Here is a 16,165-nt window from a genome sequence, read left to right as displayed (position 1 = left end):
GGATTTAAGGTGAACCAATTTAAATGGACTTAATCTTTGTTCACTTGCATTTAGCTCAGATTACTTTAAATCCTACAAGTTATCTGGCTAAGCAAGAAATCTTGCTTTGCGAAACAGGCTTCAGAAAACAAACATAATGTAGAAGTTTCAATGTTACAGTGGGAATACATACAGAAAGGTCAAACTTTTTCTCTGATTAGTATGTCACCTATTTATGCAAAGACAGTAACACATGCCTATCAGCAGTCTAAATATACTCTCCCTGTCCAAGCTCTCCAAGAATGGAAGTTAAGGGGGATCCATTTGTGACCTAAAATTAGCCTCCTGATGACCAAAGCATGCTGTCTGGCTGTGCAGATTTCAAGCCAGTTCCAAACTTCGTCTGAGCTTACATGTTTATGTTCTACTGGACAAAGAAACCTCTTTTAAAGTCTTTTTTTATGCCATGGCAAAAAATTAAGTGGATACCAACTTCAGTGCTACAGTGGATCTTTCTGGAGTGTTCAGTGAGTCATTTCCGTGAAGGCAAGTACTTCCAATTTGCATTTCTGATTACTTTGTTTCTTGGGGAATAATTCATTTCCAATAAGTTAAGAGATAACAAGACTTATTGCCAGAACAATTTTTTTTTTACAATATTTATGGTTGATTTTGTTTCCACCTGTAATTCCAGATGGAGCCTTGAAAAAATTCTTCTGAATAATGGTGCTTCAGAAAGCAATAAACATGAGTTTAATGGACATTTCCAAGATGTTCTCTATGCTCCAGCCGAGAGAGGAAGAGGATGCAGACAATGGAGAATGTCGCGAGCTAAATGAAGCTGTATCCAATGACGACGAGATGCTCCTGTCTGAGCTGTTGGCCCAGGACAGGTACAGAAAATTCATCAATAGCCGCAGTGGATGGGGAATCCCGGGGACGCCCCTGAAGACCGCCGCATCCCGGGGCCACGTGAGGTGCCTGGAGGTCCTTCTCTCACATGGAGCCGAGGTGGACAGTCTTGACGTGAAGGCGCAGACCCCTCTCTTTACAGCTGTCAGTGGGAAACATATAGACTGTGTCAGTGCTCTCCTAAAGGCCGGGGCAGATCCCAATGGTAGTGTATACAACAATTGTTCTCCGGTCCTTATGGCTGCCCGTGAAGGAGATGTGGATATTTTGAGAGAGCTTCTCCAATACGGCGCAGAGGTTAATGTCAGGCCCAAAGTACCAGAATGGGCTTCCAATGCTTCCGGTTGCACTGGCCCTCTCTACCTTTCAGCTGTTTATGGACACCTTGACTGCTTCAAGCTGCTTCTTCTGTATGGCGCGGATCCAAATTACAACTGCAGGGAGGAGAAAATGCTTGCAAGGATAAAACAACCCAAGACAGTTCTGGAGATGTGTCTTAGATACGGTTGTGGAGTAGAGTACATTCAGCTCTTGATAGACTTTGGTGCAAACGTCTACCTGCCCACTCTCATAATTGAGAAAACTACAAAGCAGAATGAAGCCGTTGTTCAGCTCCTTAAAGAACGAGGTAAGAACATCTCATTTAGATTATATCGATGTTTTATTCCATCGCAAATTTAACTTCTGTCACAATCCATGCAATTCATGTGTATATCGTCAGTGCTTCTGGTTATAGGTCAGTAGGTACTTCATTGTTACAACAGCCAAGCCTATACAATAACAACAAATAAAATAAATACAAAATACAACCGTAATGGCTATAATGATACAAAACAAAATTCTATATATTTGTAGCTGAAAAAAACTGAATTTCAGAAGTACAGTCAGGACCATAAACATTTGGACACTGACACAAGTTTTACTATTTTACCTATTTACTGAAATATATTCCAACTGAAGTTATACAATGGGCATGGACATAAAGTGCAGACTCTCAGACTTCATTTTAGGGTATCAACATTCAAATTGGATGAAGGGTTTAGGAGTTTCAGCTCGTTAAATGTGCCACCCTCTTTTTAAAGGGGCCAAAAGTAACTGGACAATTCACTTAAAACCTATTTCATGGACAGGTGTGGGCAATTCCTTCATTCTTTCATTATCAGTTAAGCAGATTAAAGGCCTGGAGTTGATTTGAAGTGTCTTGTTTGCATTTGGAAGATTGAGGTGTGAACATACAACATGCGGTCAAAGGAACTCCGTATGCAGGTGAAACAGGCCATCCTTATGCTGCAAAAACAGAAAAAAACAATTTGAGAAATTGACACAATATTAGCAGTGGCAAAATCCACAGTTTGGTACATCCTGAGAAAGATAGAAAGCATTGGTGAACTCAGCAACGCAAAAAGGTCTGGACGTCCACGGACGACAACAGTGGTGGATGATCGCAGAATCATTTCCATGGTGAAGAGAAACCCCTTCGTAACAGCCAACCAAGTGAACAACACTCTGCAGGAGGTAGGCGTATCAATATCCAAGTCTACCATAAAGAGAAGACTGCATGAAAGCAAATACAGAGGGTTCACTGCAAGATGCAAGCCACTCATAAGCATAAAGAATAGAAAGGCTAGATTGTACTTTGCAAAAAACATCTAAAAAAGCCAGCACAGTTCTGGAACAGCATTCTTTGGACAGATGAAACCAAGATCAACCTGTTTAGAATGATGGAAAGAAAAAAATAGGGAAGGGCTGGAACAGCTTATGATCCAAAGAACACTGCATCATCTGTAAAACATGGTGGAGGCAGTGTGATGGCTTGGGCCTGCATGGCTGCCAGTGGCTGCCAGTGGCACTGGGTCTTTAGTGCTTCTTGATGATGTGTCGCAGGATGGAAGCAGACGAATGAATGCTGAGGTGTTCAGAGACATCATGTCTGCTCAAATCCAGCCAAATGCAGCCAAATTGATGGCGTTTCATACTACAGATGGACAATGACCCAAAACACACAGCAAAAGCAACCCAGGACTTTATCAAAGCAAAGAAGTGGAATATTCTTGAATGGCCAAGTCAGTCACCTGATCTCAACCCCATTGAGCATGCATTTCACTTGCTAAAGACTAAACTACAGACAGAAAGACCCTCAAACAAACAGCAACTGAAAGCTGCTGCAGTAAAGGCCTGGCAGAGCATTAAAAAGGAGGAAACCCAGCGTCTGGTCATGTCCATGAGTTCAAGACTTCAGGCAGTCATTGCCTGCAAAGGGTTTTCAACATTTTATTTGCAGTTATATTAATTTGTCAAATTACTTATGAGCCCCTGAAAGGAGGGGATTGTGTAGAAAAATTACTTTAGTTCCCCACATTTTTATGCATTGTTTTTATTCTACCCACTGAATTAAAGCTGAACGTCTGCACTTCAACTGCATCTGACATGTTTGTAATGTACAGAACTTAAAAATTGAAAAACTTTCTTTATGTCCAAATATTTATGGTCCTGACTGTATATTGACTCAGGCTTCTCATTTCTGTTTTTTTACAGTCTGCCCAAAAACGCTGATGTCTCAGGCACGCCTAGCTATCCGCAGCTATGTCCCGATGGCTAACAAAATGCGTTCCATTGATTGTCTGGATCTCGCCCCAGTGCTGAGGAATTATCTGAAACACACTACATGAGGTTAACCCAAGGACATTTCATTGAAAAATGTCTCCAGTATTCTTGCAAGCCTTCATCGTGGATACATTATAAATGCATTTCTGATGTGTTATATCGTTTTCTAAAAAAAAACAAAAAGAAATATACAGGAAAAAAAGTGTTTACATTGTTTAACTGAGTTATATTTATTGTGTGTTTTTTTAATGAAGCATAACAAATATTACTATGCAGTTTGAGGCTCAAAGCAAAGACTTGCCTCGTGTTCTCTGGGCATTCCTGTATGAATTAACTTTCATGTGCCAAGCAAAGCTGTTCTAACATACAGTACACAGTTTGAAGCATTTGTATGTTGAATTGCAGTATTTTTGTGTCAGATAGATCAGTGCCTATAGAATGTGACTACAATGGACTGCTATCTCCTGTCCTGTGCTTCCAGGAGAGGCTACAGGGCTCCCTGTAACCCTGCACTGGAGATGTTTTAGTTATTGAAGATGGATGGATGGATGGATGGAGGGATGGATGGATGGATGGGCAGGTGCATGCATGTACTGTATGGACTATTGTGTAAATGACCATCATTCATTTTTAAAAAAAGTTCTATAGCCTTATCTTATAGTAGCATGTATTGTATTAAGGTATCCATTGAAAAAATGAAATCTGAATGAAAGTCTGCGATTGTTTGTGGTACACCAATAAAAGCAGTTTGTTTGTTGTACACAAATAAAAGCAGTTAACTCACCGCAATGACCAAAATATGACCACCCATTTTTCTAATTTTTTTACACACCAAAATGATGATTTTAGTCAAATTATGACATTATTTGTAATATATTATACCTCTACTCTGACATTAATTGGATAGCATAATCTTTGGAGGTTTTCTTAAATTCATTTTTTTAAATTATTTTTACGATGTGCCGTTTTCATTTTGGAGGTATTTCCCAGTTGTATATATCTGCATTTAATCTAGACATACTGGTTTGATCCAGCTAATGCAGATGAAATGGTAGCTGATTGTTTCCCGTTTGCCAGCCATTAAAAAAATCCGTATAGAATATTTGTAAAGCTGCAGAAGAATTATTACTGATATTTCATTATCTTCAAATAAACAATACTCCCTAATTATCTTGTAAGCTTTCTATATCTTTGTCTCTCTGTTTTCATTTACATGTAAAATGGGTGTCAGATCTTCTATTTAGACGTTCACTCTATAAACCCCACACTTTTCTTGGAACTGACCTGTCAGCAGTCAGCAGTACAATCCCATTAATCCATGTCCCCATGTATCTGGGCTCGCGAAATTCTTTACATTCTTTACTAAATCGGGAACTCCCCTTACCATAAATCTTAAAACGGGAATGCCCCATTGGCTTTTTACTACAGTATTTATTTCTACTTCTAGAAAGTCTAGTGAAACGCAAATATGTTTTTTTTTTCACAAGTAAAGGTTTTAAAAGGCCATCTCCTTCACTTTCCTTGGCGGCTGTGAACTGGCCACAAACGCCCCGTACCCCGCTGCGTCTACCAACATTCACCAGATAATGCTCTGGCTTTAATTCTCCTACACTGCTACGATGGTTGGAAACTATCTACACCACACACCGTGGTCAGAAGGACAAAATAACTTCCGTCAAAGCAGGACAGCCGCCCCTCCATGCCCTGGTAATTCTGATAGGAACTTAGTTTGGACGAACGGGGTGCAACACGGAATTATTTTGATGGTGCAAAACTGCGTGTGGTTGTTTGGTTCCTCCTTATAAAACAACCGGCGTTACTACTTCAAGTTATGTAGAACAGCGCAGACTGATCGGAGGTTGATTTTAATTATTTTATTTCAAGCAAAATGGAGGATGTTACACATGTGTAGATGTAATTGCAAGATAATCTAATTGCGATGAGACTATAACAACAACATATGCAATTCTGTAATCTGCTTTGGGTTACATATTATTCAAGGACACGTGGAGCATGAATGGAAGCAGCGAAATAATTTGATTTATCTCTAAGTATGTATCATTCGTGTATATTTTACTGCAGGTAGCCTTTTGTTTGTATTGTTGCATTTTTAGTGGCCAACTGCGGGAATGTGCCCTAGGATTTTCTGTAAGCGATTAATTACCAATGCCTATATTACAGGTAATACTTAGTTTTATGAAAGGTACAAAACCTATTTGTGGTTCGGGCAAGCTTCACTTTTTGTTGAAATTTGAATTTCGGGATGTTTTATTTTTCCTTGTGTGTTTTTTCCTCCACATATTGAAGACAGTCTGAAAATAGGTTAGATCTTTTATAATGAGCAGTGTGGTGTACTTGGGAAGCAGCGAGTCCTCGGCATGTGCCGAGAGGGACGCCTCTGGATCGTGGCCGGGGAGCCGCGGCGGTTCCGCGCCAAATACGGGTCGTGTCCCTTGTCCCGGCTCTCTCGAGCCCCGGAAGACCAAGGAGAACCGTGGCGGTGATTCATGCCCGCCCTTCCAAAGTGAAGTGGCGCTCCATCTCCTAACAGGTATCAAGCTGCCTCCTACGGAATAATGACTAATTTTTCTTAAGCCTTTTAAAGTGTCGCTCCTCAGCATATCAGCATGTTCGCTGTGATGATACTTGAAATGTGACGAACCGGGAGCGTGACATTCATCCGACACTTCTGCGTTTTTCTTATAAGACTGAACAATTTGTTCCTAACCTTTGAACAGGCATCATGGTTCCCGTTACTCCTGTATTTTGTCATACGCAGTAACGCCCGAATCCCGTTTCCTTTGGGCAATCACGTGTACATATTGTATACACTTAATTAAAACAATCAAGAAGATTAGATAAAACATTGTTCTGTAAATTATGGTTTTTGGGGTTACCCTTTTAATGATGGTGTACTTCTTAGTCTAATTTAATAGGATCATCTTTATCCTTAATTAAAAAGCTAAAGTTAGTTTGCTTCAGTTTAAAGCAATGAATTGTCAAGACATGAAACACAGCTGTAAAGTCATGAAACCAGCGATTTCGTAGAATTTGAAATTCGTTCAGTATCAGTTTAACAGGGCCATAAAGGATGAGGCTGTGTGTTACACTCTAATATAACTTAAAACAATATAACAAATGCACTATGTGATAAGCTCATGTAATTTTAGCGTGTTGCAGAATGCCTCCGTATCTTAAAATCGAGTCTCTTCAGTCTTTTTAATTTATCAGACATTCAGTTGGAAATATTGCTGCTTAACAACGGGTGCTGACCACAGAGATTTGATCCTATTTTACACTTAGTGTTGAGTGTGGTATTATTTAAAGCAGTTGCAGCTGTAAGACAGCTGAAGCATACATTGCATGGGAATTCCTAGAACTGATTCCAACAACCAAGTTTGTTTTCTGAGGCATATATGAGAAAACTTCTCCATGATGATCGCATGTAGACCTCAAACGTGAGTGCCTTTCTAATAATTTTCAGCGGTTGTTGTGAAAGTATTCCGTGGAGTATCCAGCAGACCTCTTCACACATCTTCCAGTAGAATAATATGCTGCCAACGTCAGGATTTTTTTTTTGACAAATCAAGTTATGATTCTTAATAATAAATCTTGTTACGTGTTTCAGTTAATAACAGTCATATTAATGGAATTCTTCTTCTTCTTGGAATTTTTATTCAATATTTTAGACAGTCCATTTCAGAATTAAACATTTCTAAATATAATCCTCAAAGGCTTGAGATGAGCTTAGTTGGGAGTGTGATATGAAGACACTGGTGACTCTTCATGGTGCACCTTTATGGCAGACAGGTGGAGTTTGCCTCCTAAAGAGGGCACAGCTCTGAAAGCATACTGCCAGGCAAAGGTCAGGCGGGTTAAAGCATCGCCAAACCAGAGTCTACCTGCACGTCACCTGCAAAGGGACCCAGAGCCGTCCGCAGCCCCAGAGGACTGCCTGGTCCCTCGGCACTTTATAGCTACACTGAAGCTCAAGAGTTTTACAGCACAGCTGAAACAGGTATGTGTGTCTGGAATCTTGTTACCATGGTGACGTGTCCTCAAAATGTCTGGGTTCACAATTCTGATTATTTTCTCAGTAGGTTCAAAAGAAATAAAACAAATTGAAATTGTAATTTTGTACTCTATGCATATGTATTTATCTTCGTGTAATTGTTTGTGCTACCATCAGCCTCTCTAATCATTCTTATCGCGTCTTAATTCTGTAATTTTCAGTGTTGAGTGCAAGCATCCACTGTAAACACAGGCAATAAGATGATGATTAGTGAGTGAACAATATTGTCACCTGCCGTCTATTATATACCTTGACATAGAATATTTGTCTGTCTAACCATGTTTGTGTTTTAGTAATTTTTTTGAGTTAACCTGTAAGCATTTGATAAAATGTTTTATTGCTTTCATGTGCTATATAATATGAATACACATTTTTACTCAACTGATTTTTATAATTTTTATTTAACAGGTTGATAAAATTTGGTTCCTTAGTAGTGACCTAAACTGCATCACATCCTCTGCTTGTGTAGCAGCTGCCTCGTTTACTGACCATTCGAAGACACGACAATTAAAAAAAAATTCTGACCAGTGTTCATATTTACACTTAAATTTGACAGTAATGCCAGTGTAGCTCTATGACACATTCATCTGAATGAGTTGACTGCAACCTGTGATCTTCGCAGCATGAAGCGCAGTCTTGGTCACACCTAGGCTACTGTGATTTTCACTTTCCAACCATTTCGTGTAATTACCTGGTTGTTGAAACTGAACTCTGTTGCTAAGCAAGGATAATTTGTAATAACCTGAGGAAATAACATTTATGTTTAAGTCCACTATTCTTTAAAGATGGTAACACTGAGATTCTGACTGAAGTTGTTGTGGTTTCTTTCTTTCTGTTCTTTTGGATTTGTTGCCCCCAACACTGGATGGGTGTTTTGCTGGGCCCAAAGTTATCTCAGGTGGATATACACACTCCCTCTCACTGCAGAGCTTGTCAGGACCAACAGGCAAAACTAGCAATTCATACCTTCATCAGAACAAAGACAACCCAACTAGAGTCGCAGCTGATGAAGGAGAAACTGGACCTGCACATCTATAATAATGTAAGAGTTTTCCTCTTGGGCTGTTTTCCTACTTGGGTACGGCTCAGTAGGCCTCAGGGAGGAGAGGGAGTGTTAACCCTGATTTCAATACACTGATTGTTTGTGGGGGAGGGGCGGGGGGTGTTATTTTATCATGCTAGACTGGGAGTGTCTTCATTTTGGTCGCATGTGATTTGCATTGTGCATTTTACTCAACAGCTCTGTCAAGAGGTTACGCCAGCACCCCCTGCTGGCAGATGAGTATGAATAGGATGATTTGCATATTTATAATTGTGATAATATGTTTTGGATTATTAATTTAAAAAAAAAAGAGAGAGACAAACAGTAAAACAGGTTTTGGGGTATTCCAGAAAGCAAGTGCTTATCGTCACACTTGCCTTTTAAAAGTGTAGGCAGCTAATTGGCTATAGATGTATTTTAAATTGGTGAGTGGCTCAGCGGGCTAAATGTATGCCGGTGAGTGGAAGGTCTCCGGTTCAGTCTTCGGCAGAATCGACATATGCCTGTGGGCCCCTGAGCAAGGCCCCTAACCCCTAGGGGCCCTGCATGCTGGCTGACCCTGTGCTGTGACTCCCAGACTAAGGAGAGCGAGATGGGACAGGTTCAAGAGGCAAATTCCATCATACCAGTGGTTCAAAAAAATGATACATTATTGATCCCTGTGGGGAAATTCTCTTTACTCCTCCCCCAGCTTGCTCTCTGTAGGTGAGAGCAGGCTGGCCGTGAAGGGCAACCACATGTTGCAGCACTAAGGGAGCTGGGGGTCAAGGACCAGCGGACGTGGCGAAGCTGGGCTCTAACTGGTGACCTTCTGATCTTCTGATCTCGCTCACAAACACTTAGTCCACTGAGCCACACACTGCCCCCATTGTGCTTGTGCAAATGTAAAATAAATGGTGATTATAAATGATTTCACTTGTAGGTTCTGTTTACATTATTTTTTATAATGCTTATTGCTGGTAAAGCATAACAAGTGAAATGGCTTGTAGCTGATTAATTGTTTTGTCTTAGCATGTATAACACAGTCTGAGTGGTTTTTCATTTACATGACAAGTATTTATGCATCGTTATAGTTTAATATCTGTGGTTATAATTGCTTGAATCAGATTTCCTGGAAGTCCTTTACATAATCATCTTAAACCTTTATTGGTTTCTTCCAGAGCTCCATCTCACTGGTAGGAGAGCTGTTAAGAAGTCTTCCAAAGTCCTCTGATGACCCAGTCAAAATCTGGCGAGCTTTGGGAGCAAGAGAACGGTGGAATCCCAGATGACCAGGAAACTTTCCCCCACAGCTGTGTTGGATGTTCAGTCATTGTAAAGCCTTTGTTTCTGTTTTCGAAGTTGCTTAGTGCCCAAAATGTGAAATTGAGGTCACACTATGAGATAAATTAATTAGTACATTGAAAATAAATAGTTCTTAACAAGTACAATTGATCAATTATGGCCTTTCTCTTTATTGTGTGGATGTCATAGTCACATTTGATTTTTTTTATTTTAAACTTTTTACTTTTAACCAGTAAAAGCTGTTCAGCTATTGGCGCTTTTCCACTGCCACCAAGAACCGAGCCGCACTGCAGATTTGCAGTTTTCCATTGTAAAATATGTGAGCCATATCCAAGCCGTAACCGTGCTGTCATGGCCCTGCATACTAGTAGGGCTGAAAGTGTGACCAAACTGGTTGCGTCACCACCATCTGATTGGTCGAAATACATGGAGATACCGGTCTTATGTACATGGATTATCTGAAGGAAAAAGCACATATTCTGTACATTATTAGTAGTATCGATCATCATGATGTATGATGTGCGATACTATTATGTATGATGCACAATGGATGATATATGTTATTCCTGATAACTCAGAACCGGAAAATTCCCAACCTTCTAGTTAAATAATTACTATGAACAGCTAAACGCAAATTTACACAAGTGAACACGGCAATTCTCGCAGATGTGCTAGAAAATTAGCGCATAGTAAATCCTGATGTTCACTGTATGATCAGTAAATAAGCATCTCTTCAGTTTTACTTCACTGTTGCTCTCCAAACCCGGCAACGTTTTTACCCAACTGACCCTTCTGCAGGAAGGAAGGAAGGAAGCTGTAACTGCGCTGTAATTAGTGTGTCTTCCCAGTATGGCTCAGGTACGGTCTGGTTCCTGTACGCCAGTGGAAAAGCACCATACAGTATGATTTTATACAACAATGTAACATACACAGTATATCAAGATAAATTTAAAACATTAAGCTTAATAATATGGCTTAACTTTACAGTTACTCCACAAAGAAGAGAACAATAGAATAATAAAATGCATGACGTACATAGTATTTACTCATCATGGATCTTTTAATGTATGTGGTTTGATTGTAACTGAAGCTCTGAAAATGAACATAACTGGTAATCCATCCACTGTACATGTTCATGAAGAAAGGATCTGCAGAGGATATATATATATGTGTATATATATATATGTGTATATATATATATATGTGTATGTGAGTGTGTATATATATATATATATATATATATATATATATATATATATGAATATGAATAAATGAAATCAATCACATCACTGCACACTACCAGGTACAATATCACTTTTTCATCATGGCCTTAACTGCTACGAGAATACTTGTACATGCTTATACTAAATAAATAAACAAAGATTCATGGTTACACTGTGAACATGATTTACGTTTGAAACAAACAAGTGCCACCTTTCGCTTTAGAGATCTACATACCTGGCTAAAGTATGGCTAAGCCTCATTTAAAACATTTAGCATCTGCTATTTTGTCCACACAGCGCCTTGGATTTTTTTACATATATAGTTTTGCTAGATAAACCCTGCCAAGTTTGACAGAGAGTACCTAGTTTATTTTCACAGTAAACAAGAAACTTTTGGAGTATTTGGCTCACAGAAAATACAAAATAAAATCACAGAACCCTCATTGAAATGAACAAAGGCCAATACTGAGGATTCATGTTTTAGTTGCTAGGAGACCTGATGTGTACTGTGCGTCATTTAAAAATACTTTAGAAAGTATCCCCGAGAGCTCTGGGTCCTCCTTTCATCTAAGTCTGTGGATCTTCAAAACATCTCGATTCTCTAGATGTCCGTCCTGCAATGTGGCTGCCATGTATGGTGTGTGTCTCTGTGTCTGTTATCAGAAGATCACTGGTTTGAGCTCTGGCTTCAGCAGAACAGTCACATGTCTGCGGGCCCTTGAGCAAGGCCCTTAACCCCCAGCTCCAGGGGCCCTGCACATTAGCTGACCCTGTTCTGTGACCCCCCCCCCCCAACTATGGAGAACAAGATGGGGTCAGCGAAGAGAAGCTTTCTAATGTACCTGTATTTGTGCAAATAGCAAATAAAAGCATGTTTGTTGTTTGTACTGTGACGAGTAGCATGTCTGCCTTTTACACAAGTGATACCATATCGTCCCCTGCAGCAATACCATGAGTGTTAGCTATAATTGTAACTGGTACTGGACACGGAAGTAGAGCGGCTTTACTGCACAACTGAGGCTAATTTATAGTTAACTGGTCAAAGGAAAAAGCCAAAATGGAAGTCTATCAATGGAGTAATCATTTAGTTGTGGCAGAACTCCCATGGATACTTAAGGATCTTGTGCGTTATGGCAGTTTTCATGTCGCGTTGGTGAGCCTTATTATATGTGTAGTTTGTCAATGAGAGCTATACAGTATATTAACTAGGACTGATACCACACTTGCATTTAAGCTGAAACAACCATCTTATTTGGTTAAGATGATGGTTTTCTATGCTGTTCTATACATGTAACTACACCAGTTTTGTTTACCTGGAAAACCCCACCAGACTCGTTTCACTCTTGTACTCATTACAAATGACAATTTTTTTGTTTTTTAAATTTCAGATGTGTTTTCATCACATTTTAATTTTCACTCACTTTTTTTAGCAAGCCAAATACAACAGTTAAATACCGGTAATGTTAATTTGAACACTGAATTTTCGACTTGCTGATTGTATAGTTTTTAGAATGAAGATCCTCTGTTATTCAAGGGAGACTCTCTCAATATGGAATGCCTGTTACATTTCACATCATCCATCCTTACATCAGACCTCTGCGTGGCTCACCGTTGAAGTAATTTGTCAGTTTTACATGATATATTTACACAATGTCACAAAGTGACAAAGCACATATATAACTTAAACAATGCTTCAGTGTGCTGGATCTTTTTTATATATACATGTGTCCAAGGAAACACATTTTTTGTTGTAGAGTAGTGTGGGGATCCTTAGAGGCACTTACTCTGAGATCCTGAAAGAGAAGTTTCTTTTTTCCTTCTGACTATCATTTTCTCATAGGCTGTGATGTTCCTCACGGACTCTGGATCAATGCCATCGTTCCACCACATTGCTCCATGGCGTTATTGCCCTGATCCTTCTCGTACTCTTCTTGCGCCTTCTTGAGTTTCCTGTCTTGGAGCTGTGATTTACGGCAGTAGAAAGTAACTAGTGATGCGACTATAATGGAGCAGGCTAGAGTCAGCACCAGCATCAAGGCGATGATGGACGAGAAGGAGTCATGGTCGCTTGGCACGGCCACGTCAGTCGAGTTGGCAGAGTGGATGCTCATTTGTGCATTACCAGTCACCGTTGAAAGAAAAAACAGGTCACCTGGTTTTTTTGCTCTCATTGAGGGTAGGGCAGCAACTGAAATTGCAGAGAAAGAAGAAAAAAACATATCAGTACTATATGCAAGCTGTACTTGGTGACTGAAATGCCTCTTAGATAAACCAAAAACGAGTCATGTGACACTTGGTGAAATGCAGCTCTGTCCAGACGTTCCCCACATGTTTAAACCTTTGTGTGGCTCTAATCCGGTATTTATTGGAAGAGCCAAATCGTTATTCGCAAAATGAACTTCAAATGAGATTTCAGTCTTGGCACCAGTTCAGCTTTTCTGTTATTAAATTCTGGGTAATAAAATTTGCCTGGAGTCACAGGTGCTCTATGTGAACGATTCTCTACTTTCTGTCCCCCCCCCCCCCCCCGTCGTTGTCTGCCTTTTCCCTCTCTCCTAGGGTACAAGGGTCTTATATGGCTCTGGGATTTCCTGCTTTCTCTGTGCACCTGTAGGATTGTGAGCGTGGCTCCATAGGAAAGTGGGGTTGCCTCACAGTCTTTGGATGCTGAGGGTCAGCTCTTTAACCTGCAGTAGTAATCGTCTTCACCTTAGTGTACAAAGAAAAACAGAAACAAAATTTATATATATATATATATATATATATATATATATATATATATATATATATCGTCTGTGTAGGAAATTCTGACCTATTTATAATCCGCATGATCGCCGTTACTACCATGAAAATAATTTTCACACTTAATTTTTTTTTTTATATTTTACTTTTATAAATTAAAATACTATCATTTTATGAACTGTAGAATGAACAAAACTGCTATAACCAATTATTTTGAACAAACTATCATTACTGAAATGTGCGTATGAGTGGTCTTGAGTGTGCATAGATTCTGTTCTAAGCTAAGAACAAATTCAGATAAGAAAACATTGGGGAATGTCAGAATCTTTGTAAAAAAAAAAGTGCGTACGTGGGGTTTAAGAAGAAATTTGTTCGTAAGAACTGTTGGTGAATGAGGCCCAATGTTTACTGACACTGTGTGGAGGGTATATTATGGTGTATCTGAACTGAGCAGAAGACAGCTGAATGGCAGGAAATCAAAGTGGTTCATTTCCACATCATTACACAGTTCTATTCATTTAATAAAATACACCAAGGGTCATGGGTTATCATTAGGCCAGTGCAACATGAGATAGTTAAGAAGAATTTGCCATAAATGAATAAACACTATGACAGTTTTAAAAGTCAGTATGCAAATGCATAAGGGAGCAATGTCTTCTGATAACTGGACAGTTTTCAGGTGCAGGTGTTTGTTCTGTTTCAGTTTTGTTTCAGGTGCAGGCGTTTGTTCTGTTTCAGTTTTGTTTGTTTTGTTTCAGGTGCAGGCGTTTGTTCTGTTTCAGTTTTGTTTGTTTTGTTTCAGGTGAAGGCGTTTGTTCTGTTTCAGTTTTGTTTGTTTGTTTTGTTTCAGGTGAAGGTGTTTGTTTTGCCCTGGTTTCCTTATTAATAATATTGGTTTATCTAACATCCAAAATATGAAGGCCAGCACTCTGTGTTCTGTTAAGTAGAAAACTAGATTTGTTAGATTTTTCTAGGACATTTTAAGAATTTTTACGTTATATGAAGTTTACCATACATTAAGGTTTCTACCATATACACATGGAAGTATGGAGTCATATGAGCATTAAAAATTGCTGTTTTTTTCTACCACATGAAAATGATACACTGTATCAGCACCTTGCAACTTAAAAAAATCCTTAAATGACCTTTACTTTTTCCAATAGGAGGTGATTCCTTCACAAAATCCTTGATTCAATATGTCCTGGTGATTATATTATTAAATTAGAAAAAAACTTTTTGGAAAAATGCACAAATCGCTTTACAGATTGTACTTCAATGGATCGATGGTGTGAGTATCATACTTGAAAGTTTCCAGACAACTGCAGTTCATATAAAATATCTTTAAAAGACATAATTCGTTATATTTATTCAGCACATCAAACTCAGTAAATTATTATAAATGATTGGTCCACTCTAACTGTAATTTATCAAAAGCCAATTAATAGCTAAAAGATCTTATTTCAGTTCTTCACATATTTTGCAACCCTAGCTTTCAAAACATCCTGGCAAAGTTGACCACAGAATACATTACTATAATACCCATGCACATGCAAAATACATGGATGACAGCATAAGGTGAACACAAAGCCTTCAAAGCAACTAATACTGGCTGATTTGTTCCAAGCTTTTCTCAAAGCTTTACTCACCCAGCGTGATGCAAAAATTCTATCCTCATAGTCAGAAAATAATGTGCCATTCTCAAGATTGTTTTTAATCTTTTTTCCCCCCTTTTTTCATTTAGATAATAAATTGCAATGGAGACATACCTGAGTAGCAGCAACTCTAGCCGTGCAGGGAGAGATATGTCACACATTAAATCCAAAGAACTGAATAGCTTGAATAAGGAATCGTGAATCCTGGTGGGAAAACTACTCCTTCTATACATGAGAAGTAGCTTGTGTGTATTATCTGACGATAAGCCTAATGTCAGTCTGCAGTAAATGCAACTGAGACCTCTTTTTCTCCTTCTCTCCGTCCAATCCGTGGCTCTCCTTCCCTCCCTCTCTACCCCTCCACCTCCTCTCTGTCTCGCTCTCTTTCTCACACTCTCTCTCTCTCTTTCTCTCTCTCAGAAAGCACATGCAGCTGAGCCACAAAAGTTAGAACTGTTGATCATTGCAATTGTAAAATGTCACATATTTTTCCAGAAAAAAAAGAATACTGCATGAATGAAATACGATATAAAGTCCATATTCCACTGCCTTCTCCTATGGAGGTTGTTCTTATTCTGACATCAACAGCAGTAATATGTTATTGTTTGATCGTAAGATATGATTTCATGTAGGTTTTCACAATGAGATGCGAAAA

At 39.1% G+C, this 16,165-nt stretch overlaps 2 protein-coding genes and 1 long non-coding RNA gene across 12 annotated transcripts; 2 read left to right on the top strand and 1 right to left on the bottom strand.

The window, feature by feature from the left end:
• The first annotated feature begins 702 nt into the window (after positions 1–702).
• Positions 703–4,662, top strand: asb12b (ankyrin repeat and SOCS box-containing 12b). The gene is made up of 2 exons (XM_023842998.2): positions 703–1,519; positions 3,427–4,662. Exons 1-2 carry the CDS (start codon positions 703–705, stop codon positions 3,558–3,560), a joined length of 951 nt encoding a protein of 316 aa, XP_023698766.1. The 3' UTR covers positions 3,561–4,662.
• Positions 4,663–5,030: 368 nt separating this feature from the next.
• Positions 5,031–10,043, top strand: LOC111859878 (uncharacterized protein C8orf48). 10 transcript variants are annotated; one of them, XM_023843009.2, is made up of 6 exons: positions 5,238–5,546; positions 5,803–6,046; positions 7,302–7,513; positions 8,457–8,609; positions 8,808–8,849; positions 9,770–10,043. In XM_023843009.2, the coding sequence occupies exons 2-5, from the start codon at positions 5,833–5,835 to the stop codon at positions 8,847–8,849; spliced, it is 621 nt and encodes a 206-aa protein (XP_023698777.1). In that variant the 5' UTR covers positions 5,238–5,546; positions 5,803–5,832; the 3' UTR covers positions 9,770–10,043. The 10 variants fall into 10 exon arrangements, 9 of the variants coding, with proteins under 9 accessions (XP_023698776.1, XP_023698777.1, XP_023698770.1 ...); XM_023843002.2 differs by lacking the exon at positions 8,808–8,849 and having other exon boundaries at positions 5,241–5,409; positions 5,497–5,546; XM_023843008.2 differs by lacking the exons at positions 5,238–5,546; positions 8,808–8,849 and adding an exon at positions 5,031–5,202.
• LOC111859879 (uncharacterized) lies at positions 9,731–15,858 on the bottom strand. The gene is made up of 3 exons (XR_002841923.2): positions 15,625–15,858; positions 13,725–13,825; positions 9,731–13,304 (listed from the first exon to the last, which is right to left on the bottom strand). It is a non-coding gene; the product is annotated as an uncharacterized lncRNA (long non-coding RNA).
• Positions 15,859–16,165: the final 307 nt, after the last annotated feature.

The sequence above is a fragment of the Paramormyrops kingsleyae genome, chromosome 10 (genome assembly GCF_048594095.1).
Source record: "Paramormyrops kingsleyae isolate MSU_618 chromosome 10, PKINGS_0.4, whole genome shotgun sequence".
NCBI classification, from domain to species: domain Eukaryota; kingdom Metazoa; phylum Chordata; class Actinopteri; order Osteoglossiformes; family Mormyridae; genus Paramormyrops; species Paramormyrops kingsleyae.
The sequence above is the reverse complement of the archived record's forward strand: the minus strand, read 5'-3'. Positions and strand labels throughout refer to the sequence as shown.

What these genes read in the sequence shown, in the direction of transcription:
- LOC111859878 (XM_023843008.2), top strand. Translation starts at nt 5,833, where the DNA reads ATGAGCAGTGTGGTGTACTTGGGAAGCAGCGAGTCCTCGGCATGTGCC. An exon ending in TTACAGCACAGCTGAAACAG is followed by an intron (nt 7,514 to 8,456) that starts GTATGTGTGTCT and finishes CTGGGCCCAAAG; the next exon opens with TTATCTCAGGTGGATATACA. An exon ending in ACCTGCACATCTATAATAAT is followed by an intron (nt 8,610 to 9,769) that starts GTAAGAGTTTTC and finishes GGTTTCTTCCAG; the next exon opens with AGCTCCATCTCACTGGTAGG.
- asb12b (XM_023842998.2), top strand. Translation starts at nt 703, where the DNA reads ATGGTGCTTCAGAAAGCAATAAACATGAGTTTAATGGACATTTCCAAG. An exon ending in TCAGCTCCTTAAAGAACGAG is followed by an intron (nt 1,520 to 3,426) that starts GTAAGAACATCT and finishes GTTTTTTTACAG; the next exon opens with TCTGCCCAAAAACGCTGATG.